The sequence below is a fragment of the Capricornis sumatraensis genome, chromosome 5 (genome assembly GCF_032405125.1).
Source record: "Capricornis sumatraensis isolate serow.1 chromosome 5, serow.2, whole genome shotgun sequence".
Classification (NCBI taxonomy): domain Eukaryota; kingdom Metazoa; phylum Chordata; class Mammalia; order Artiodactyla; family Bovidae; genus Capricornis; species Capricornis sumatraensis.
Window position 1 is genome coordinate 90377139 of NC_091073.1, and position 25555 is coordinate 90402693.

The 25555-nt window shown below is 37.0% G+C and overlaps 1 protein-coding gene across 1 annotated transcript in view; it reads left to right on the forward strand.

The window, feature by feature from the left end:
• CPED1 (cadherin like and PC-esterase domain containing 1) overlaps positions 1-25555 on the forward strand; it is a 322124-nt gene that overhangs the window by 151014 nt on the left and 145555 nt on the right. Inside the window, exons 8-15 of the mRNA XM_068973158.1 lie at positions 676-748; positions 2698-2865; positions 4105-4209; positions 5705-5874; positions 9557-9627; positions 11433-11483; positions 17833-18019; positions 19018-19186. Of these exons, the coding sequence (XP_068829259.1) occupies positions 676-748; positions 2698-2865; positions 4105-4209; positions 5705-5874; positions 9557-9627; positions 11433-11483; positions 17833-18019; positions 19018-19186 (994 nt within the window). The remainder of the gene's footprint in view (positions 1-675; positions 749-2697; positions 2866-4104; positions 4210-5704; positions 5875-9556; positions 9628-11432; positions 11484-17832; positions 18020-19017; positions 19187-25555) is intronic.

Genomic DNA, 25555 nt, shown 5'->3' on the forward strand with positions numbered 1-25555 from the left:
GCTATGCAGCAAAGTCAATCAGCTGCACATATACATCTATCCACTCTTTTTCAGATTTCCTTTCTATTTAAGGCAATGGCACCCCACTCCAGTACTCTTGCCTGGAAAATCCCGTGGATGGAGGAGCCTGGTAGGCTGCAGTCCACGGGGTTGCCAAGAGTCAGATACGACTTCACTTTCACTTTCACTTTTCACTTTCATGCATTGGAAAAGGGCATGGCAACCCACTCCAGTGTTCTTGCCTGGAGAATCCCAGGGACGGGGGAGCCTGGTGGGCTGCCGTCTATAGGGTGGCACAGAGTCGGACACGACTGAAGCGACTTAGCAGCAGCAGCAGGTACCACCGAACATTGAGTAGAGCTCCCTGTGGTATACTGTAGGTTCTCATTAATTATCCATTTTATACATAGTAATATATATATATGTCAATCCCAAACCCCCAGTTCATCCCACCCTCGTTACCTCCTTGGGAACCACAAGTTTGTTCTCTCCACCTGTGACTCTATTTCTGCTTTGCAGATAAGCTCATCTCTAACCCTTTTCTAGATTCCACACATAAGTGACACTGTCTTTCTGACTTATTTCACTCTGCCTGGCAGCCTCTAGGTCCATCCACCTCTCTGCAAAAGGCACTATTTCGTTCCTTTTTATTGTTACTTTGTGTTTTTATTTCAGATGCAGATTATGTTTTCAACTTTTAACTTTTGATATTGGTTACGGCAGTGTCAGGTCCCCTGTAGTACTTCAGGTGAGTATGCCAGGGTGCTCACGGGAGCTTTCCTTTTGGCTGAAGGGTGTGTGCGTATGTGCGTGTGTGTGTTGTTGTTGTTTTCATTCATTGTAACCAATCAGTAAACGCAACTTGCATCAAATTTACAACAAACTTAAATTTGTGCTTCCTTGGTAGCTCAGACGGTAAAGACTCTGCCTTCAATGCATGTGACACAGGTGCATGTGGCTTTGTTTGACCCCTGGGTCGGGAAGATCCCCTGGAGAAGGGAATGGCAACCCGCGCCAGTATTCTTGCTGTAGTTCAAAGAATTAACTAGTATGTGAAGAGTCTATGATTTGAGTTACAGTGCCCACTCTGCTTCCCTGTTGAACAAACACATAGATTTTTTTTTTGGTTCAACCTCTATTAATGAAGTAAATGTGGCATAAAGCTGAGTATGTGTTAATGCAGGAAAATAGACATCTAGTTAATAAAAAATAGCAGGTTACCTAGCTTATTCACATGGGTTTATAAAAAAGTTAACTCCTTTATTCTTTACATATAGATATTTAGTTTAAAACTGGCCTATAATTTAATTTTAAAACCACAGGAATTTTTGAAATATTTGTTTTCAATATTTGTATGAATATATATAAATTGAAGCATGTTTTTTGTACACTCTGATTATTTTCAGTTCATTTCAGTTCAGTCACTCAGTCGTCATCTTCTCCAACATATTTTTAATCCAAAATTTCCCTTAGTGGCAAGAAGGTTTTAAAAGTTGACTGTGTTAGTCTATAGAAAGTTAATTTATGATATGGCAAGAGAAACAGAATAAAATTTATGCCCACTCCAGTACTCTTGCCTGGAAAATTCCATGGACGGAGGAGCTTGGTAGGCTGCAGTTCATGGGGTCGCGAAGAGTCAGACACGACTGAGCGAATTCACGTTCACTTTTCACTTTCATGCATTGGAGAAGGAAATGGCAACCCACTCCAGTGTTCTTGCCTGGAGAATCCCAGGGTTGCCGTCTATGGGGTAGCACAGAGTCGGACACGACTGAAGTGACTTAGCAGCAGCAGAGTAGGAAATGGCAACCCATTCCAGTATTCTTGCCAGGGAAATCCCATGGACAAAGGAGCCTGGTGGGCTACAATCCAGAGTATCACAAAGAGTCAGACATGATTGAGCAACTGAGCACACAGCGCATATATATTGTATATGTGCAACTTATATAATATTGTACATCAACTATACCTCAATAAATAAAGAAAAAATTATGTTCAACAAGAGTTTGACTTCATACTGTATTGACTGGTTTTCAGGCTATTACACAAGGAGAATGATTGCATTATACGTGATTCAAACATTTGGTCGATTCAAAGACTTATCCCTAAAATTCTAAAATTTTATGAATCTACATCTTTTATTGGTCATTTATTCATTATTTTACCCACATATCTAATAGTTTACATTATGATTTTTAAAAATTGTTGTTTAGAGGTATTTTTTATTATTTCCATGAACACGAGTTCATCAATGATTTAAGATAAACTGATATGATTCTATAAAACAGTAATGTTCTTATGCATGTGTGCTAAGTTGCTTCAGTCATGTCCGACTCTTTGCTGCCCCATGTACTGTGGCCCACCAGGCTCCTCTGTTCAGGAGATTCTCCAGGCAAGACTACTGGAGTGGGTTACCATGCCCTCCTCCAGGGGATCTTCCTGACTCAGGGATCAAACCCATGTCTCTTAAGTCTCCTGCATTGGCAGATGGGTTCTTTATCACTATCACCACCTGGGGATCATATTTTCGAAAGAACAGTACTTAGATTTTTATAAAATTGTTGACCTCCAAAAGGACCACTAGATGTCAGTTCTGATCTATAATCCAATGGGAAATGAACCATGTCTTAGAAGTGATTCCACTGCATTAAAAGTAAGTCAACAAAAAATATTTGCTGTTATTTAACTCTTCCACAGGTGCATGAGCATTTAAATTTTCAAGATGATGATGATATGAATTTTGAGGACCAAAACACAGAAGAATTTCTTTTAAAAGATACTTTCAGTTTTCTCCTGTCTAATGACTCTTCCCTTTCCATATTTTCTGAGATATTTCAGAGACTTTATAGATCAGCTGTAGTTAAGGTAAGTGCATATTTTTTACTGACAGGTATTTTAAATTCATCTTTAAGTATCATTTTCTTTACTGTGCAGTTAAGCAACTTGATAATTCATTTGAAATTGATTTGTACCTATTATATAAACCTCTTAATATTTTTTTGATATAAGGATCAATATTAGTTTTGTGTCTACTAAGTATGTGGATGACTGACTATGATGAAATTATGGGTTGAAAATGAAGTAAATCAGCTTCTAATTCCCAAGGGAATTTTGTTCTTATAATGCATAATACATGTTAAGTACAATAGAATACTGTTAAGGAATACCTGAACCTTTTGGAAGCAATTAGTGCTCTAGATTAAAATCAAGGGGCTGAAGTTATAATACTCTTTTTTTTTTTTTTTTAAAGCAGTTACATCTGGTTAACATTTTTGGTTAGATGATGATTAGGGAATAGTGCTTCAGAGTAAGACTGGTTAATTTTTGTGATCTGTTAGCACAAATTTTCTTGATGTATGAAAGAATCTGTACAGGTTGGTAATCTAGGTGTAGTATCGTTTTCTCTGTATCTTTCTGTTTTAAAACTGTAATTGGAAAATTTGGAAAAGTAGAATGTGAAAGGTCTCACCAACAAAGGGTGCTCTACAGAGAGATGGTTTTGAGAGTTAAGATGTTATAGACTCTTGTCTCCCAAGATCTTATCGGTTCATTCCTTGAGTTCCCAGTTTTCCTTCCTTAGTGAGTGGATTGTCATTAAAACCATTAGAACCACTTGACCCGGAGAAAATAGTAAGATGTGTATCTTACTAAAAGATGTATCTTTTGCTCTCAGGGATGCATTAGAAAAAATAAATGTGAGGAAAATGGGGGTGGGGCTAAGTCTGTTTACTGGAATCCGTGAAATGTGAAAATGGTCGTGTGACATATATGAGGTTCACGTGTAAATTTCCTGCTCTGATCTTTGGTTCCCTCTAAGGCTAAAAAAAGACCTCCTGCCTTTCCAAACTGTCACACTTATTCTGTCTTCTGGGCCCAACTTCCCAACCTTGCTGCCAAAGCACTACCGAGCTATTTCAGGTTCTTTTGTCAAACATGAAGTTTTCTTGTATTCTGACATCATTTTGACGAGTTGAAGTTGCTATATTATTTAGAATTAATTAGCTCAGCTGTTATAGAGTTTAAAATTTGGCTTTTGACTTGTGCTAAACATAGCTTGACTTTGGAACAATTGCTTAAGAGTTGTGTTTTTTCCCCCTGTTATAGGGTGAAAATTATCAAAAAGAGCTAAATCGGTGCCTTTCTTTAGAGGAGATTAACTCAATTATGACTTTTATAAAGGAACTCGGGAGTTTGGGACAATTCCAACTGGTAAAGCAAAAGTGACCTTTGATTCCTCTTGATTACTGAGATTGTAGTAGATCAGCCATGAGCTGCTTGATTTTTGACTTACTTAAAACTAGAAGATATTTCCTCAGGGAATAGAAATATTTGTAAGCTTCTTGTTAGAGATATGAAGATTAAGATGAGCAGAATGCATATTCTTTAAGAGTATGCAGATACATGACTTACTAAAGGTAAAAGAATGTGGAATAAATATAGCTGGGAGGCTTTGCTAATTTTTAAGGGGGAAATGCTGATATTTTCCTAAAGAAGTTTGCTGTTTGCTTTGGGACATTTACATGTATCCAGCATTTCCTTCTGCTTATTATGCCCCTACAAGTAAACATTATTCAATAAAATAATAATATTTTTTAAAACTACCTGTTTGTTATAGCAAACTCCAAAGGGAAAAAATGTAGAAATTATTTTAACTTTTACTGGTTTCAGTCTGAAGGTATAAATGGCATTTATTTTATTTTCTATGTATTTTCCTAGATTCTGTTATTGATCAGTATCAATGGATAATTTATTACACATATATCTATATGCTTCATTCTTGCTTTGTTTCTAGTTCTGCCCTTATATAGATAATTTATATTGGATTCATATTTTTCTATGTAAGGTTTGTTTATATAAAGCATTTCTTTAAAGTAGCATTTTTAAAAGTCTACTAATAATTTATTATTAATCTGTTTGGATAAAATATTTATTTTTTACTTAAACATTTGTATTCAGATTCTATAGGTATGAATTTTAACCAACTTAATTAGTGAATGTTTGACACTTGTTTTTATTACTTAACCCCATATTTTAGAGGATTCAAAGTAAGCTTATTACTCAAAAGATAACTTAATTGATGATTATTTTAATTAATTTAAATACAGTAAGTGTTAACATTTGTGACAGTTTGGTTCAAGACCCTACAAAGATAATCAGAGAGACCTGGCTTCATCCTTCAGGAGTTCTTAATTTAAGACATTGGGAAAGTAAAGAACTTGTCTTGGCACAATGTGAAGAAGAGAAAAATTATATTTTAGGAGAAAAGGCAAACATTAATATCTGACTCTCAGAGTAGAAAGAGGATGACCATAGATTTTTTATTTTTGGTTGGATTAATATCTCTGATCCTGACATTTAAAAGACACTTATAATCCAAGAGGATTTCATTTTATTTTTCCTGCTACCTAACTCTGTTATTCAGCTGTTTTGCAGTATCTATAGAAAGGAGATAGCTGTTTTCATTCAATGAAAAGAGAAATAAAATTCACCCCATTTGAAAATATAAACATCAGCAAAATTAGTTCCTTCTAAAAAGTGGCATTTACATTGACACTAACACAGAAAATTAAATTATGGAACTGATATATTTTTTAATAAATGCCTAATGAAAATATCTGAATAAATATAAAGCCTTCCCAAATAATACTATATTTTCTTTTCTATCACTTATTCTGATATTCTGATCTTGAATATTCCTTTTCAGCTCTTCCCATCTACTACTCCTGGATTTCAATCTCTGATTCATGAATTTTATGGTATGGCAAGTCCTATGGGAAAACCTGGTTCCATCCTGACTCAATACTGGTCTCTTTTAAGTGTATTTGAACAATTTCAGCTCCTGAATAAAAAGGCAGAGCTACACCCGCTGGAATGGTAAGAGAGCCACAAATTTGAATTGTGCAACCCCAAAAATCTCTAAAGATTGATTTCAAAAGGCATTGCCTACATTAAAGAAAGCAACAAAAAGAAATGTGTCCAAAAATTCATGCTCTGGAAAATAAGCTTCTTTAAAACATTGAAACCATAATGATTCTAGTGGTCTTCAAACACTGTAACAAAAATATATCCAACAGTTTTTCAAAGCAGCAAGACTTGACTCCACTCAAAAATCAAGTTTTAAATTAAAAGTTTCAAGCTAGTTTCATCCTGTGATATATATCCTTGAATTTCAGGAGCACCAGACAGAAAGAATTAGGTGAGATTTGTTTTATGAACTATCCGTCAGAGTGGAGGCCAGGATGGTATGAACATTCATTTAGAGTTTTTGAGGCATGAGTTTATTCTGGACAAAACATATCCAAATTTATAAATATGTCTGTCTCTACCACAAGATTAGAGTTTTTTTTTTTAAAGATGGAATCTCAGAGAGGAGCATTTGGCCAGGAGAAAAAGTTCTTGGCCTCCCCCATCCACTTCCATTCTAATGAGGGATAGTAATGAAGGGATAAGAGTCTGCTGGTCCAGTGAACATAATAATACCCCCAGTCAGTGGAGGAAGGGGCAGTGCCCACGGTGCCAGCTAAGTCTACTTCCCTTTTATATGATGGAATTAAGTAAGTATTTGACTTGTCTATTGCCAGGAAAACAGAAATAAACCCAACTACCTAGAGGGATCAAAGACTAGATGGCCGTGCCATGCTCGTCGGTGTCTCTGAAGTCACCCTCCTGAATGGCCTCAATTCCACTGACTTTCCTATTTCCTTCTGCCTCAGGAGACAGTGAAAACAATCCTAGAGGAATATATTTTTTTATAGTTCAAAAATACAAATAATCACATAGTTGAAGAATTCTTAGGACATCTCCCAGGTCCAGAACTCACTTTAATTGCCACAACTTTATGCAGTTGGCCTTATTCCCTCAATACTCCGAAGTAAGAGGATTGATAGAAGGTTTTGTTTGTTTGAAAGTTAGGTTTTAAATAACATAGCTCAATGTCCCTTTGTTTGTTCTTTGCACTCACTCAATCCAAGACTGTCTCATTCATCATTATCAATAGAGGAAGAGCAGACTTGATTTACCAAGAAGTCTATTTAAGTATTGTTTTTGACTTTAAGTAAGTTAAGTTCGTTTGAGATATGCAAGGCTTGGAAAGTTTATTCCCCAAGTTTCTCTCAAGGTCCGCATTTGTTATACAGTCAAGCAATTGACTTGTCTTAAATTCAGAATATTGGATTTGAGCCTAATTTTAACCCTAACTGATTCTTTCCAACAATGGAATTTACTGAATGTCATTGTTAAATATAGTTAGAAAAAGTTAGGACTTTTTTGAATCAAACAACTTGGATTCAAAAATCCTAGGTTTAGATTTTATTAATTACAGCAGCTAAGAGTTTCCTCTGCAATTCAGTTTCCATACCTGTAAATTATGGATTATATAACCTACCAAGAATTGTTTCAAAATTATATCAGATAAGCTTCATATACTGCATGGCGTGTGGTATGCTGAATCACAGATAAGTAGTTAAGTATTAATATACTTGCTGTTTCCTGCTCCTATACCATCCAAAGGTCACTTTACATCTAAAAAGGGCGAAATGTTTTTTTTTTTTTTCATTTATAGGAAAAGCAAGATAAGTTTGAAAGACTTATATAACACTGTGATAAGTAAACTTGAAATCTTTATCAAGAAACAATTGTTTCTAGGCCATTTTAAGAAAGACTAGTTAATTTAATTATCTTCAAATTTACCAGTGAGTATATATGTATATATTTAATTATCATTCATGCTATATCACAAGAAGGATCGGTGTCAGATACGTTTTCCAGATGAGGAAACTGAGATGCTAAGAAGATGGGTCATTTGCTCAAGCCGAGCAGCTAATTGAGTTGCAGCTACAACCCTGGCCTCTTCTTTCTGGTCTTATTCTTTATACCAGGATCTCATGCTGACAGGAAGGTCAGATGTAGTCATTCATAATTGCCCCTATCTTCACAATGGTCACCTGTAGTTTTTCATACTCTAAAGGCCAGTTTTACATACCTATATTATCTGTGGGTTTTAATGACTTCCTTCACCCTTTTAAATAAACGTCATCCACTGATAGCAACAAGGTGAGGACAAATAGACAGAAAAGCAAACATTTAGAGAAAGTGTCACTTCTGTCTGTGCCCTGAGGCTCAGAATCCAGGGGTCCTAACAGAATGAGTGGAAATCTGAACAGAATGAAAACACTAAAATTGATGTGTGTGTACTGTCTGTTAATTTTCACTTCACTGGAAATAAAGTAGCAGGTGTAATTTGCTCTAATCACATGCTTTCCATGAAAATCCACATTTTCAAAACAAGTTATTCAAAAAATTACATGAGAAATCACTTGGGGGATGCCTTAACATACAAAACATTTCATTCCCTTGATATAGTAACTTTTATAAAATTCAGTTTATATGCATTTCAGGGTTGTATCTTTTATGTGCTTTACTTAAAGTGTTTGCTTCATATGAAATAATTTTTTTCCCACCTTGGCCTGGCACTCAAACTTATAGTAAATGTATCTCACCCCATCCTTGCTTTATCTATTTCTTCATTCCTTGGGAGGAGGAAAGTATTTTAAAGTCCTCGACATGTTATTTTTCACCCCGATTATATCATTGCATATACTAAAGGGTAAAAAGAATTGAAAATAAAACCGCAATAAAGTTATCACACCTTCCATCATTAACAATAGTTTTAATTCCTGATTCTTCTTAATTTTCTATCTAATGTTTATATTTTGAGGGAATTGAAAATGCCTTATTCATCTCTACCACAGTGTCCCATACAATATCTGGGACAATAAATCTTAAAAATTAAAATAACACAGCGCATTTGCTTGAATCTTCATAGCATCCCTGTGAAGTAAGGCCAGCATTGTTATCTCTGTTTCATTGCAGCAGAAATGGAGCCTCCCAACACAGCACAGTGAAATCAAGTCACATCCTACCCGGTATTCTCTGTCATAAGGACCAACAGTTTTTTCTGTCTGCCACTTAGATTATTTTGGTCCTAAATTTGAGGATTTAAAGGGCAATCTGGCTGAGCATTTAGTTATACAACAGAAAAATGAGGCAAACACACCAAGATATATCTAACCCTTAATATTCATCCTTGTTAATCAGAGTTTAAGGATAGAGGCCTTGGCAGGACAGGTCATTTTCTGCATGGTACGCTTAAGTTTCTCAGATTATGTGGATGTTCTCAGTCTGTGCCTCAGACTTTCCAAAGCTTCTTGCTACAAGACTTTGTAATTTTAGCCAAACAGATTCCAATAAGAATGTGTATTCCTGAATCACTTCTGTTGGACCTAGGCTATCAGAGATTGTTCCCTTTTCGACCAAAGACTGACTTTTTGCCCTGGTTTTCTTTATATGGGCTTCTGTTGATTAGAGATGATGAGATTTCCATCCACTTCACTTAAGACAAGATTGCCAGTTTAGAGGAATGAAATTCAGAATGTTTTTCTTTGTGTTCATCAAAATAACTGTGTTCACACAGGAAAAAAAGATAGTGTGTTAGATGTAATTTCCATGAATTTTGTTCAGTGCATTGATCCAGGGTTGTTTGATATTGCATTTGCAGGAATTCTTTCACAAAGGATGGAAACATTAAAAAACCACGAGTACCATTTGATACAATTGAAAATAAAAAAGGTAAAAGATGTCCTCCTGTTTCTTTCAACATGAAAATAAGTATTGTTTGGCCAAAATCATAAAAAATGTTTAGCTTTATTAGAAGTCAGAAATTAAAACTAGACTGAAAAAATGCTGTTTTCCCCTCAAATTTGGAGAGATTTTTTTCCTCTTAAAGATAATAGAGCTGGGGAGAAGGTAGGGAAATGAACATTCTCCTTGCTGAAAGCAAAAGTGAAAGTGAAGTCGCTCAGTCTTGTCCGACTCTTTGAGACCCCATGGACTGTAACCTATCAGGCTCCTCTGTCCATAGGATTTTCCAGGCAATAGTACTGGAGTGGATTGCCATTTCCTTCTCCAGCGGATCTTCCCGACCCAGGGATCGAACCCAGGTCTCCCGCATTGTAGACAGACGCTTTACTGTCTGAGCCACTGTATAAATTAGAGCAATCTTTCTTAACGGACCATTTAACAACATGTAAGAAAAGCTTTAAAAGTTATTAATATATGCCATAAATTTCACCCTTAGATACTGATTTTAAAGAAATAATTAAGAATGTACACAAAAATTTAATTGCATAAATTATAAAGGAAAAATAACAACTACCATTATTGCAGTAATAGTGGAATGGATTAAGCTATTTGTTGTTATTCATAACGGAGACACTAAGTCATGTCCATCTTTGCAACCCCATGAACTGGAGCCTACCAGGCTCCTCTGTCTTCCACCGTGTCCCAGAGTTTGCTCAAATTCATGTCCACTGAGTCAATGAAGTTATCTATCCATCTCATAGTCAACCAATAAAATATAAATCCACCCTAATATTATAGGAAAATATTTATACATGAAAGATGTTTAAGATATATTATTCGATGAAACATTTGACTACATGCCACATGGACCTCACGGAAAATTAATAGTGACTTTGATTTTCTCTCTTAGTCCTACCTGTTTCCTATATTTTTTTCTTCTAAAAAAATCTGAGCTTTTTGTCACATGAAAATAAAATATTTATAATTTTAAGAAGATGAAAAGTACACATGTCTACATTTTTTTAAAGAAGTCAAAGTTTTCCTATTACAAATCAAGTTTTAATCCAATACATTGGTTTTGAGTGTATGGCTCCTAGACAAACAACATCAGCATCATCTGGAAAGCTTAGAAAGTTCACATCTCCTGAATCAGAATCTCTGGGTTTAAGGCCCAGAATTCTATATTTTAACAAGCCCTTCAGATGCTTCTGAGGCACGGTAGAGATTGAGAATCACTGACTTAATAAAATGAAGCATTAAGCTCAGGGAAGAACTGATGTTGAACTACTCTTCTCTCTCCCACAATTTTTTAAATCTTTAAATGATTTCTTTAAGCAATCTGAGTGTTCTTATTTTGTCCCATCAATCTCTATTTAGGAGTTTTTTAGATAAATGTTTGGTTGAATTCAGAAACTTAGAGTAAATGTCAGTGGAACCAACTGGGTTCGAATTTATGTGATTCTAGTGATTTGGGAAATTATAGTCGTAAGATCATAATAGAACAAGAGAAATTTTGATAGGTCACCTTCAGGCAATGAATGGCATGTAGACCATTCATTTTTCTCTCTTAATGTTTTCTTATGTGAACTTATCATTTTTCTGTTATTTTTTACCTAATCACTTCTTTGATCTTACCATAGCTTTCAGTTGAACTTAGAAGGGCTTTCTGATGTAATAACAATTAAATGATAAAATAACTTTCATTCAACTAACCTGTGTTTCAGACACCTGGATATGTATTCTCTGTATTTTAATTAACAGTTTCCTTTTTAAATGTACATTTCTTTTTTTAGCTGTGGTTCCACAAATTATGAATGAAACCAAAGAAATACATTGCCATGATGGTGAGTTCCAATGAAAGTATTTGAGAATCATAATCAATAGTTAGGCATAGCTCTGCTTTGCATAAATCATCATGTTTGGAGATCATTAGGCTGATAATGTATTTTGTGTAAATTTTCAGAAGTTATGCGTTTTCCGAATGAGTCAGTATTTGTCACTTTTGCATAATTTTTTTTACTTTCCATTTTTTTAAATGAAATATTATATTGTATCTTTGCTTATTTAAGAACAGTAACTTCCAAACTTATTTTGAGGGGCCCCAACAGTGCTAATACTTTGCTGTGGGAACCACTTAAATGGAAGAGCTTGGCATCTTCTCTGTGTATTGATTTTTAGGACTCTCACCATCCAACAGTGATTTGTTTCCATCAGATTGTTGATGCAATGGATAGCACTTAAGTGTGGTTTTCTTTATAACAATTAAAAGTTTTTAAGCCAAATTTCAATTTATTTTTTTCTTAAATTTCATGAATTTATTTAATCAAGATATAATCAGTAATATAAATACATTTTGTAATGAGCTCTTTAAGGTGGCTCAGATGGTAAAGAGTCTGCCTGCAATGCAGGAGGCCTGGGTTAGATCCCTGAGTTGGGGAGATCCCCTGGAGAAGAAAATGGCAACCCTCTCTAGTATTCTTGCTTGGAAAAGCCCATGGATGGAGGAGCCTGGATGGCTACAGTCCCTGGAGGTCGCAGAGTCGGGCGTGGCTGAAGTGACTTAGCACGCATGCATATATGAAAACATACACTGAAAATTCAGCCTTTTACAAAAAAATCTATTCTGATAAATCATTAAAGGTGAAAACAATAAAATTTATGGGCCAAGGTCTAATTTATTATAAATAAAAGTCTTCCAATTCAATTTGTCTCTTCTAAAATGCAATTATGTTTTAATGCTTTCATTAAAGTCAGCATAGGCTGACAGGTGATGCAAAATGTGGTTTAACAGAATCAACAAGCTTTTCAAAGAAAAAAACACCATTTTGAATGAAGTGCTGCTAACCAGGAAAAAGTAACAGGTATTACTTACACCATTCCCTCTCTGCACTTACCATCCAATCTCCCACTTCTAGAAAAGTACATACTACTCAGTTCTCTTGGGAAACTGGTTAGTACCTGGTGTGTTGTGGGAAAAGGACTAGTTTTGAGAAAACTAGGCGCAAGATTAAAATAAACATTTGTTGAGAGTCTAGTGTGCCAGGCTCTGGGTTACATCAGGAAAGCCATTTCCCCTCTTTGGTTTTTGTCTCCTCATTTATGAAGTGGAAAAACGATACCAGATAATGTCATTTTTTCTCAGTTCCCAGGTAACATAGGGTAGAGGATATAAACCTGTTAAATAAGCACTTCAACTTTGCTCAGATTTCTTTATTGCTTAAAAACTAGTCATACCTGCGACTTCAAAATTAATCTTCCTACTTTTATTTAAGATTAAAAAATAACTCAGTGATGCCTTAGAACAGCTGGGATTATCTTTCAGTGTCTAGGCTGTTTTTGTGTTTAATATGAGTTACGATTATCCCTCAAGAGGGCAACAAAATTCTGCGGTTAAAAGAAATCTGTTAAAAGCAACCAAGACTTCAAACAGCTTTCCCATAAGTACTTGCCAAATACATTCAGCAGCTTGCTTCCCACCTTGCCTCACACTGCGTTCTCTGCAGAGCTAAGGTAAGCTGGCTTGAGACAAGTTGGGACTGGATTGGGAAGAATGCCAAGGAAACACCAGGTGTTTGTCGGCAGCAACACTGATGATTCAGTGGAAGATGATGTCAGGATGAAATCAGCTTTCAAGCAGGGGTCTAGGATGCAGCGCTTAAGCCAGAGGTGGAGAGTTTCTGATGAAACCAAAAACAAGCACTTGCTAAAGAAAATGATTTCTTGCTGAAGAAAATGATTACTCAGTTTCTCTCTTCTAGGTCTGATTTTCAGTGTTGAAATGGGCAGAGTGTTTAGTCACTCAGCTGTGTCCGACTCTTTGTGACCCCATGGACTATATAGCCCATCAGGCTCCTCTGTCCATGGGGATTCTCCAGGCAAGAATACTGCAGTGGGTTGCCATGCCCTATTCCTGGGGAACTTCCCAACCCAGGGGCTGAACCTGAGTCTCCTACATTGCAGATATCTGAATCAGGTATCTGAATTCAGATATCTTTACCAGATATCTGAACCACCATGAGCAGGCCGCATTGAAAATGTTCATTATTAAGTCAAAGTATTAACTACAGGGAAATTAAGTCTCACTGACTATTTTATTAAAATATGTAAAATTAAAATACATTTCCTATGATTACTATTTTGAAAAAAAATCTTCCACCGTGTTATTCAGCTATCTAGTTTCAACAATAAAAGTATAGCGTATGTATTTATATTCCCTTTCTGCCTAGGAAATGGTAATCTTGAAAGCACATTCCATATCCTTGAACTCCAACTTATTTAAAGTGTTACGTTGGGTTCATAGTCTCCAACAGAATCAGATCTCATGACCCAAAAGGACCTGTTTTTACTGTACTTATCTCAGTGCCTTGAACATAGACTATGCCAGAAAAAAAAAATCTGATGAAAAAATGAATTAATAAGTGTTTGAATTTGAATGAAAAGCTATGGTACTTTTCAAGATGAAATCTAGTAACACAATCTCACCCTTATCCTTTCATTTTTTTCTCCTTTATTATAAAACACTTTAGGAGCTAGCAGAATCATTATTATAGATGCAGTCCACCTTCATCACCCAGATACAATCTTTGGTAATAAGTAAAATCAATCAAGCAAGTATGTACTGAATTCACTGAGTTACTGAACCAAATTGACTAGTTATTTTTATTGACTTTTTCCCTACAATGAAATTACAATATATGTACGCATTATTATTCCTAATTTGTACCTCAGTAGTTGTTTCTTCTTGAGAAAGAAACAACTTCTTTTTGTACCTGAGTATGGTTTTTCCAGTGGTCATGTATGGATGTGAGAGTTGGACCATGAAGAAAGCTGAGCGCCGAAGAATTGATGCTTTGGAACTGTGGTGTTGGAGAAGACTCTTGAGAGTCCCTTGGACTGCAAGGAGATCCAACCAGTCCATTCTGAAGGAGATCAGCCCTGGGATTTCTTTGGAAGGAATGATGCTAAAGCTGAAGCTCCAGTACTTTGGCCACCTCTTGCGAAGGGTTGACTCATTGGAAAAGACTCTGATGCTGGGAGGGATTGGGGGCAGGAGGAGAAGGGGACGACAGAGCATGAGATGGCTGGATGGCATCACTGACTCGATGGACGTGAGTCTGAGTGAACTCTGGGAGTTGGTGATGGACAGGGAGGCCTGGCGTGCTGCGATTCATGGGGTCGCAAAGAGTCAGACACGACTGAGCGAGTGAACTGAACTGTCTGTAAGCTACATATCAGTCCAATGGCAGTTTAACGACGTTTCCCCTCAGGTAGTTCTTTTTTCTTTCTTCCTTTTCTTCCAGTTGAGAAAACAGTCATAGAATGTGACTGAAATGTATTCACTTTCATCATTTAAGGGCATGATGGGAGTTAAGCTGACACCTAGTTCTCAGATGTAGAATAAAACACCTATAAGTTTGGTGGTATATCTATCTCCTTGTCTGAAAAAGAAATATAAAAATTTTCATATTGTTGGATCACAAAGTCTAGAATATGATGGGAGATGAGAGGGAAAAGCCAAGGAATGGTTAGGAAATGCCTTGTAAGCTATATTGGGGGCTTGGTCTAGATTATGGAGGTGATGAGAAAATGCTAAAGAACTGAAGACAAATCATTAGATTTGATTTTAGAGAAATCGTGTGATAGCTATATAACATGAAAGGAAGAGACAACAGTTAACAGAATGATGGGTTTTTTCTTTAAGTTCAGGTATATAGCTTCCTATGGCAAATTTGGCGTTATCTTTTTTGTTGCTATGTTGTTAAATATCATTGAAAATCTTACTTAAAGGCAACAGAAGACATTTTCATTTTACTGATTTTTATAGAATTTCCTATTTTTATCTTTACTGAAATTTTTTGACTATAAAAAAGTGTTTCTGGAGCAAAAAAAACTTGTTAATGTTTTTATTTGAAAAACATTTGCTTTTGAGTAGTTTGTTTATTTCAAATATGAACACAATATATCTAGTTTAGTGGTGGCTGGTATATGTGCCTAGAGATATATATTTATTTTTTTTCTCACTAAGATATTTTTGTAAAATTTGAGCTCTTAAAAAATAGAAACTCTTAAAAAGTGACTTAGAATCAATGATATGAAGTAATACTCGTGCATGCATGCATGCGAAGTTGCTTCAGTCTTGTCTTACTCTTTGGATTGTATTATGAACTGTAGCCTGCCAAGCTCCTCTGTCCTTGGGATTTTCCAGGCAAGAATACTGGAGTGGGTTGCCATGCCCTCCTTCAGGGCATCTTCCCAACCCAGGGCTTGAACCCACGTCTCTTATATCTCCTATATTGGCAGGTGGATTCTTTACCAGTAGCCCCCTCTGGGAAGCCCGTGAAGTAATATGCTAGGTTCTATAACAAAATTGAGCAGAGAATAGCACTTTGCTTCTTTCTAAAGCACTACTTTAGGGCACTTAGGTTAAGGTAGCCAGAGTATAAAGGGGTTTTCATGTCTAAGTGTGTGGCATGATATTAGATTTCACATTCTTTGCCCCACCCTACTGCTTCTGAGCTACACATCAATTCAGCAACAGTTTAATGATACTCCCATCAAGAAATTTTCCTTATTCCCTAGTGGTATCCTTCTGTTACCCCACAGAATCATCTCCCCCCATTTACACAGTTGCTTGAAAGATGTTATCAGTTCAGTTCAGTTCAGTTGCTCAGTCGTGTCTGACTCTTTGAAACCCCATGAATCGCAGCACGCCAGGCCTCCCTGTCCATCACCAACTCCTGGAGTCCCCTCAAACCCATGTCCATTGATTCGGTGATGCCATCCAACCATCTCATCCTCTGTTGTCACGTCTCCTCCTGCCCTCAGTCTTTCCCAGCATCAGGGTCTTTTCAGATGAGTCAGCTCTTCACATGAGGTGGCCAAAGTATTGGAATTTCAGCTTCAACATCAAGTCCTTCCAATGAACACCCAGGACTGATCTCCTTTAGGATGGACTGGTGGGATCTCCTTGTAGTCCAAGGGACTCTCAAGAGTCTTCTCCAACCCAACAGTTCAAAAGCATCAATTCTTCGGCGCTCAGCTTTTTTTATAGTACAACTCTCACATCCATACATGACCACTGGAAGAACCATAGCCTTGACTAGACCGACTTTTGTTGACAAAGTAATGTCTCTGATTTTGAATATGCTGTCTAGATTGGTCATAACTTTCCTTCCAAGGAGTAAGCCTCTTTTAATTTCATGGCTGCAATCACCATCCGCAGTGATTTTGGAGCCCCCCAAAATAAAGCCTGACACTGTTTCCACTGTTTCCCCATCTATTTCCCATGAAGTGATGGGACCAGATGCCATAATCTTAGTTTTCTGAATGTTGAGCTTTAAGCCAGCTTTTTCACTCTGCTCTTTCACTTTCCTCAAGTGGCTCTTTAGTTCTTCATTGCTTGCTGCCATAAGGGTGGTGTCATCTGCATATCTGAGGTTATTGATAATTCTCCTGGCAATCTTGATTCCAGCTTGTGCTTCTTCCTGCCCAGCGTTTCTCATGATGTACTCTGCACAGAAGTTAAATAAGCAGGGTGACAATATATAGCTTTGACGTACTCCTTTAGCTATTTTGGAACCAGTCTGTTGTTCCATGTCCAGTTCCAACTGTTGCTTCTTGACCTGCAGATAGGTTTCTCAAGAGGCAGGTCAGGTGGTCTGGTATTTCCATCTCCTTCAGAATTTTCCACAGTTTATTGTGATTCATACAGTCAAAGGCTTTGGCATAGTCAATAAAGCAGAAATAGATATTTTTCTGGAACTCTCTTGCTTTTTCGATGATCCAGCAGATGTTGGCAATTTGATCTTGGTTCCTCTGATTTTTCTAAAACCAGCTTGAACATCTGAAAGTTCACAGTTCACGTATTGTTGATAGATGTTATAAGTGCTATGAAATGTTATCAATCCACTGGAGAGACATTTTCTGACTTGCTGTGCCTTAAAATTTTTAAAGGCTGAGCAAAAAATATCAACTAAAGTCAATAACAGTTACATGAGGCAAAGTCTACAAAACTTGGCAAATAGAAGATCCAGGTGAAGCCACAAATCAGCTATTACCAGAGTACCAAATGGAAAATCAGCAGCGATTACCAAAGTTATGCAAACGAGTTTTCAAAACCTTAATTGTATTTGATTTTTAAACATTTATTCTTGCCACAGTTTTTGTCATTGTTTTTATTTTTTTAAAAAACAGATAAAGATGCACAATGTCATATCAAGCAGATCTTCACACACCCGCGTTTGGAATTAAGTCCTGAATTTAACCCGAAGATCAAAGATTATTACTCTGAAGTCCCATTTGATGTGGTAACATTGACAGTCGGAGCAGAGACTTCTAAGAGTCAGTGCAAGGTGCACCTGCAGGAACGGGCAGGACCAAGGTATGAGGATGTTGATAGGGGCTGAGGGTAGACATCTTAGCAGGAAGCAGACCTTGGAGACAACTTTTGAAGATGGTTCAGAAGACCTGAGGCACAGTATCTGTTGGAGGATTGCCAGGGAGTGAAATCCTTCTGCTTCACAGACGCCATGTGGTTAAAATAACACAAGTGCTCTGATGACCTGTTAACCATGTTCGTGTTTAATCTTTCTAACAATTTGTAATGACAGAGGATCTTGTGATATGAAATATTAAAGAAGATTCACTGAGGGAAAACGGAGTTTATTCTTATCTTCATGTTTTTAGATTGTTGAAGAATTAATCCTTCCTAACAGTAGCCTCCTTCTATCCCAAACCAACTCCTCGAGTTTTTAAATATTCAGGTGCTGATTACTTGATAAAATTTGTGGGCATGGTAACACTAACTTTCCTAGTCTCATGATATTTTTTTTCCTAATGACTCTTTTGAGAGTCACCAACTCTTTGGTTTATCATTTGAACAGAAGATAGAACCTTATGACATGCCATGTCCATGACAAGAAACATACTCATTTTCCCATGCTGTAGGGAAAGAAATGCACTCAACATTCCTGGGAGCTAAAGCAGGATCATAAAAAGAAAAGAGGATTCAAGGCAGACCAACCTGGGCCCTAACCCTGACTTTACCATACTCTACTATATTTAAAATGGGAACAGCCTTAGTTTTTGTATGGAGTTGTGAGTATTAAATGGGATAATGTATGACCTTTACAGGTGGCTAATATATATTAGTTCCCTTCCCTGTAATTGGTAGGGACTTGACTTGCTCTGCTGGATAAATGTTGGCATACCAAAGCACAAAGAAACATAAGTTAAAATATTTCACATTTTAGATTTCTTATGAAATGGTGCAGATCTTATCTGTTTTTAATGCAAATTATTGAGCCAAAAATATTGATATATGAATCAATTTGGATTCTTTCTCTCATTCTCAGTCTCTCTTTCTTGTTCTCTCTCCAGCTTTGCCAACTATTCTCTGGGTTTAGGGATGAACAAAATCTCAGTGCTTGTGGTGGATAAATCTCCAACTCAGGGTGAGACCCTGACCACATACAAACTCACCATCTATCGAGAAGACCGTCCAAGTCTGCCCTTGTTTGAGGACTTCACAGCATGCGGATTTGTTCAAGTAAGTGGATTTTACATTGACACACATGATGCATTGGGAGTGATCCTTTTACTCAGGTGAAAAAAGGTCAAATGAAAATTAATAGGAGGGAAAAATGTATGCTTTCAAATCCAAGCAACTGTGGTCTCATTTCAAAAAAGAGTCCCAGCCAGGTATCTAAGACACCTTGTTTACGAGTGATTTTCTTTTAAATGTGGTAGCTATTCCCTGCACTGAGAGTGTGCAGTGGATTTATTGTGGTTAATATTGAAAAAAAGTCTGAGTGCTCACACTTAGTTGTGAAATTGGTTTTACATTTCCTTTTCAAATTGTGCTGTATTTCTTGGATTTGTCCCTGGAACTACTTTGAAATTTTAAACTAGATTCAGTGGAATTTGTTTTAAAGAATGAGAGGAAAACTTATGAAACTATTTTATGAAAGGGACACCAGATGAATGAAATTAAATTTTCTTGAGTAGATATATTTCTTCTTCACTTCTTGTACCCTAATCATTTCTAAAGGCTACAATTGCTCCTGTAAGCAGGACATACCATTCTGTAGTCCTGTTGACTTTGGAGGAGGGTACACATTACCCAGAGGCTTTGTCTTATTTGGTGGTTCTTTCCTCGGTTTTCCTTTTTTAGGAATCTATGTATAACCTTCTGCATTTGCTTACATCATATACCCTGGCTACAAGTAATTCCAGGGAAGTCGTCACTGATACTCTTACCATATGTACTAATCCACTTAGAATAATTGCAACTATGTCATGTCTCAGTGATTGATATGCTAGTGGTAGCATGAAGCATAGTCAGTTAATAAAAGATAAAAATGGCCAAATGGGCCTGAGTGAGTAGGATGGATACCATATTTTCTTAAATGTAGGGGTGATATGGAGTGTTCTTTCTCCCCCTCTACCCACCACCACCGTTTCATCTCTTCTCAAGAGTTTAACATGGGAATTCCCTGGCAGTCCAGTGGATAGGATACTGCACTTTCACTGCTCAGGGGCCAGGTTCAATACCTGGTTGGAGAACTAGGATCCCACAAACTATGTGATGTAGTCTAAAACAAAAATAACAAAAAGAATTTAACACTACTTTATGAGGGTACTCATTGCTGAGATTTTTGTTTTTCAGGAAAATATATACCTGTGATGTATGAACTACTAGCAACTCAAAGGGAATTTCACAATGGCATAAAGATTGGTCTAAAGCAGGACAGAACTAGTATTCTGAAAGATACTAGTAGGTATACTTTAAAAAAGAAAAGATGGGAAAGAGTAGTGTTGCATGGTTATGAAGCAGTGGGTTAAACAAAATAAAGTAGGTTTCCTGGCTGTAGGACTTCCCCAAACATTCCATGTACTTATTTAAATACGGTCCTCTTCAAAAAAAGGATATGTAGTGTCCAGTATTTTCAAACTTTTTTGATGTCTTTTTAATGCACTGCTGCTGTTGCTAAGTCACTTCAGTCGTGTCCGACTCTGTGCGACTCCCTAGACGGCAGCCCACCAGGCTCCCCCATCCCTGGGATTCTCCAGGCAAGAACACTGGAGTGGGTCGCCATGTCCTTCTCCAGTGCATGAAAGTGAAAAGTGAAAGTGAAGTCGCTCAGTCGTGTCCGACTCTTGGCGACCCCATGGACTGCAGCCCACCAGGCTCCTCCATCCATGGGATTTTCCAGGCGAGAGTACTGGAGTGGGGTGCCATCGCCTTTTAATGCACTAGCTATTAATATTCTTCTGTGGAACACAGTTGAGGAAACACAGGTCTAGACTCTGGAGAAGGCTTCAAGATTAGGCTCCTTTCATTGTCTACTTTGCATTTTGTTTTATAGGGTTGCTATCCCTCAATCTTTTTCCTTCTGGGGAAACAAATAATAGAACCACACCAAAAATGTTCCTGAGGGAGGAAACCAAAACCTAGAGGGAGATGTGTTTTTGTCTAAGTATGTGTATGCAGTGTGTGTGTAGTTATTTCCAAACGAAATAGTCTCACCTTCTTTGGTGTGTGACTCTATCTTTTGTTTTTGCTTATCTCACTCTCATATTTTAGATAGAAACTAACTCTTGGGATAAATCATCTTTGAAGGAAAGCTAATAGTATGAATTATATTTTTCCAGACTACTTATGGTTACAAACAACAGTTATTTTCACTTTAAAAAGTGAATAGATTTCATTTTAATGTAGATTTTAATTTTTATAAGTCTCTGTCAGTGACTACTTTTTTATTGGTTAGAAAACCTGATCTTTATATGGAGTGAAAAGGAAAATAAAACTTCTACATTAGGACATGAAAAAATGTGTTTTTACTTTTCATTTGTCACCAGTTAGGTTTGTACTGTTGAATTTTTGCTGTATCTTTTGAAATGTAATTGACACCCACACGTATTGGCATAGGTTTATATTTTGATTCTACTCTAAAAGTAAAACATGGTAAATGACTCGTTAATTACTCTGCAATATGCAAAACCCATTTAATGGGCATTAGTAGATCAGTATGAAAAATCTTCAATTTCTAAGTGTTTATAAAAATGTAAAATCCTTATGCTGGATATTTTAACACAAACACAGATTTCAGGAGTATATATTCCTTCCTGGCTACCATTTGGAGAGCGCTTGTAGGTTTAATTGTAAATACATACATCATGAATATCTAGAGAGGTGTCAGTAGGAATGGAGATGATCCCGTGAGTAGAGACGTTGCAGAGCTGAAATCTCCATGATTGTCTCACTTATCTCTGAGTTATCCTTTGTCCTTCTTATGACACTATTCTGGTTTAGTTCTTGTTACTTGTTGACTCAGATTCTAAAATAGTCCCTAGCTTTGTTTCCTCATATCTGACTGACTCTTTTCCAGTTCAGTTTTTACAAGCTTGATTGTCATCAACTTAAAGCACACTCTGTCATAAGCTTTGCCAAAAATGCTCCAAGCCCCACTTCCCATCGTCACTGACTTCCCTCAGGTTAGTCCATGTGTTTTTTCAGCCTCATGTCTTATTAGTTGTCAGTGTATTTTATGCTTCTGCTAACCTGGCCTGTTTACCCTCCCCAGACATGCTTCCCAATCCTGTGACACTGGGGCTGTCCCTCCCACTGGAAACTAAAAAGAGTTTATTTGATGTCACTCCAGAAGCTGTTAACTCAGATTCCAGTGTAGGAGTTTTGATCCACGTTGTATAAAAGAGTTCTTTAAAGGTCAAAACTGCCCCCAAATAGATTCTATTGACTGTCATTTATTATGTGCCAGGCTGTGTCCTAAATGCTTTATGTTAATTGTAGTCTCTTTAATCCATACAGCATCCTTGTGGATTGAATTCTACTCTTAGCCTCAGTTTCAGAAGAGAAATCCCAGTGATCATAGAGGTTAAAGATATTGCCCAAGGTCACACAGCTAGTGAGTGGTGGGGCTTGGATTCAGATCTGAGTGTGCCTGATTCCGAAGTCCATGTTATGTTACCTTGCCTTCTGGCAGAATGGGGTCTCTTGCTGTAGGGACTCTTCTGACCCAGGAGGTATTCAAGCATCAACTGGAAATCCATCTCTCAAGGACCAGATGAGGAATTGGATTAGATACTTTTTAAGTTTCCTTTGGGTTTCCTTGTTTCCTAGATGTTAATAAAATAAGACATCTCATTGACCCATGGTGTATTGCAAAGCCCTGTGATTAAAGCACACTGCTGTTGAGGTGGTCTCATGCCAGGGTGGGTGGACACAGTGAGAGTGGCGCATGGGGGGCTGTGAAAGGAGGAGCAGTCCCAGTCCTTGCCTGTGCTGCCAGCTCAGCTCCCTGCCCTGCAACCGCCGACTGCTGTGTCTTTTGCTGAGAAGCAGACCTGTCCATAATGACTTCAGTGAGGATACGGACCCCTGGAGCGTGCCCATTTCCCCCATTGCCTGATTACAGTTGTCTAGGCAAATAGGCATTAGGCCCTGCTAACATTGGCATGAACTCTCCTCCTCAGTCCAGGGAGAAAGAATAAACCAGCAGAGGAGGTGTTACTGTCGTCCAGAAGTTCGTATTGATCTGGTCGGTTGGCAGGAAGAACCACCCTGAGGAGGATGGTGAAGAGAAGCCCCCTTTACACAAACCAGGAATACTTAGGTGGGATGAGTGACGGAAAAAGGCAACAGTGGAGCTTGGCAGCCAGACCGCTGGGTAACCTCTTGGTTGATTGGTGCCAGCTGATTTTTTTTCCTCACATTTGCAGCTCTCCTGAGCTAGGGGGTTTAAGAAAGTGGTCCAAAAAATGAGGATGACTTGGAAAGGCACTTACTTCAGAACAATAGGATAACCCAGTGGACAAGAAGCATATGAAAAGATAGTCATCCCCATCAGTCATCAGGAGAATGTTGATTAAAACGATAAGGACATACCACTGCCCACACACTGCAGTGAAAAACACTAGAAGAACTAATGATACAAAGTGTTGGAGAAGATGTGGAACAATTTTTTGTTCATACACTGTTGGGAATATAAAGTGTTTGCCCATTTTGAAAATATTTAGCAGTATTACTATAGTTAACATACATATATCCTATGACACAGCAATGCTACTAGCTACATACCGAAGATAAATGAAGTCATAGGTCCATCAAAAGATGCATCCAAGCAATCTGTTTTTTGTTTTTTTTTACTTTTAAAACATTTTATTTTTTAGAGTAGTTTTAAGTTTACAATAAATGAGAAGGTACAGAAATTACCTATATATCTCCAGCTTCACATATATATGGCTTCTTATCAACGTCACACATCAGATTGGTAAATTTTTTACCAGGGACAAACCTACATTGGTACGTCATAATCACAAAAAGTCCATAGTTTACCTTAGGATTCTCTCCTTATGTTGTGCATTCTGTGGGTTTGGAGAAAGGTATAATGACATATCCAACATTATGAAATCATACAAAGGATTTTCACTGTCCTGAAAGTCTTCTGTGCTCCACCTACTCATCTTCCCAACTGCCCACCAACTCTTGCCAGTCCTCATTTTTTTTTCATTCTCTTTGTGCATGCGTGCTTAGTTGCTTCAGTCATGTCTGACTCTCTGCGACCCTATGGATCATGGCCTGCCAGGCTCCTCTGTCCTTGGGATTCTACAGGCAAGAATACTGGAGTGGGTTGCCATTTGCTTCTCCTCATTCTCTCTGTAGCTTTACCTTTTTTAGAATATCAGACAGTTGGAATCATACAGCAGTAGCCTTCTTAGACTGGCTTCTTTCACTTAGTAGTGTGCATTTAAGTTTCCTCCATGTCCTTTTGTGGCTTGATAACTCATTTCTTTTAAGCACAAGAAATCTTCATATCAATTGAATAATATCTAAAAGCTGTTTATAAAATCTAAAACCAGGAAAAACTTCACTAGATAAATTCAATGTAATACTATTGAGACATTTTAAATTAATTAATTATTGATACATACAAACATGGATAAATCTCCAAAACATTATGTTGAGGAAAAGAAGCCAGAAATAAAAAGACATACTTTATTTCATTTATATGAAGTTTAAGAACAGGCAATACTAATCTACAGTGATAGAAGTCAAAATAGTGGTTACCTAAAAGGTGTGGGAGCTTCTAAGCCTGAAAAAACTTTTAGGGCATATGTCCTATATCTTAATCAGGATGGTGGTTACATATATAGCCAGATGGTTTATAGATGTATAAAAATTTAATTGTGCACTTCAGATTTGTTCAATTAACTGTATATAAAATATTACCTATAAGTATGTTTAGCTATATATAAATTATGTATACTAGATATAAACTATACCTCAATAATATAAGAAAAATACATTAGTGGGAAAATATATAATATATTCCCAGACATTCCTCCCTTCTCAAGTATATTGATCATAAACAAGTTAATTATTATACAATTACCTTAGGCAATAGATCATATTTAGAATGGGTTACTATAATATAAAGAAAAATATTAGAAAATTCTTGTGGGACATATTCTACTGATGATTGCAGAAAAGTATTTCAGTCATTTATAGGAATCCTTTCCAGAAGGTCTTAATTTAAAGTTTATGTGTGGTCCCACAGCAGTACTCTAGCATATAACATGGAAAAGTGTCTAATAAGCACTGGGTTTTATTTAACCTTCCTTTTAGAAACCATAAAATGAGTGAACAGATAATGAATAAATAATGTGGATTGCTTTAGACACTTGACTAGGCATGAGAGGCCTTGGGAATGACGGGGAATCAATGGCAGAGGTAGGATTTTTCCCTCCATGGGCTCTCTATTTGAGTTTAGTGTCTGTTTCTTATTATATTGCCATTTGGAATTTGCATATGACAGTCAGAGAGAAGACTCTTAGTTTAGTTATTATCAGTGAGGGAGAAAGGGCTAATTTGCTTGGCTGATATTAAGAAACCAGA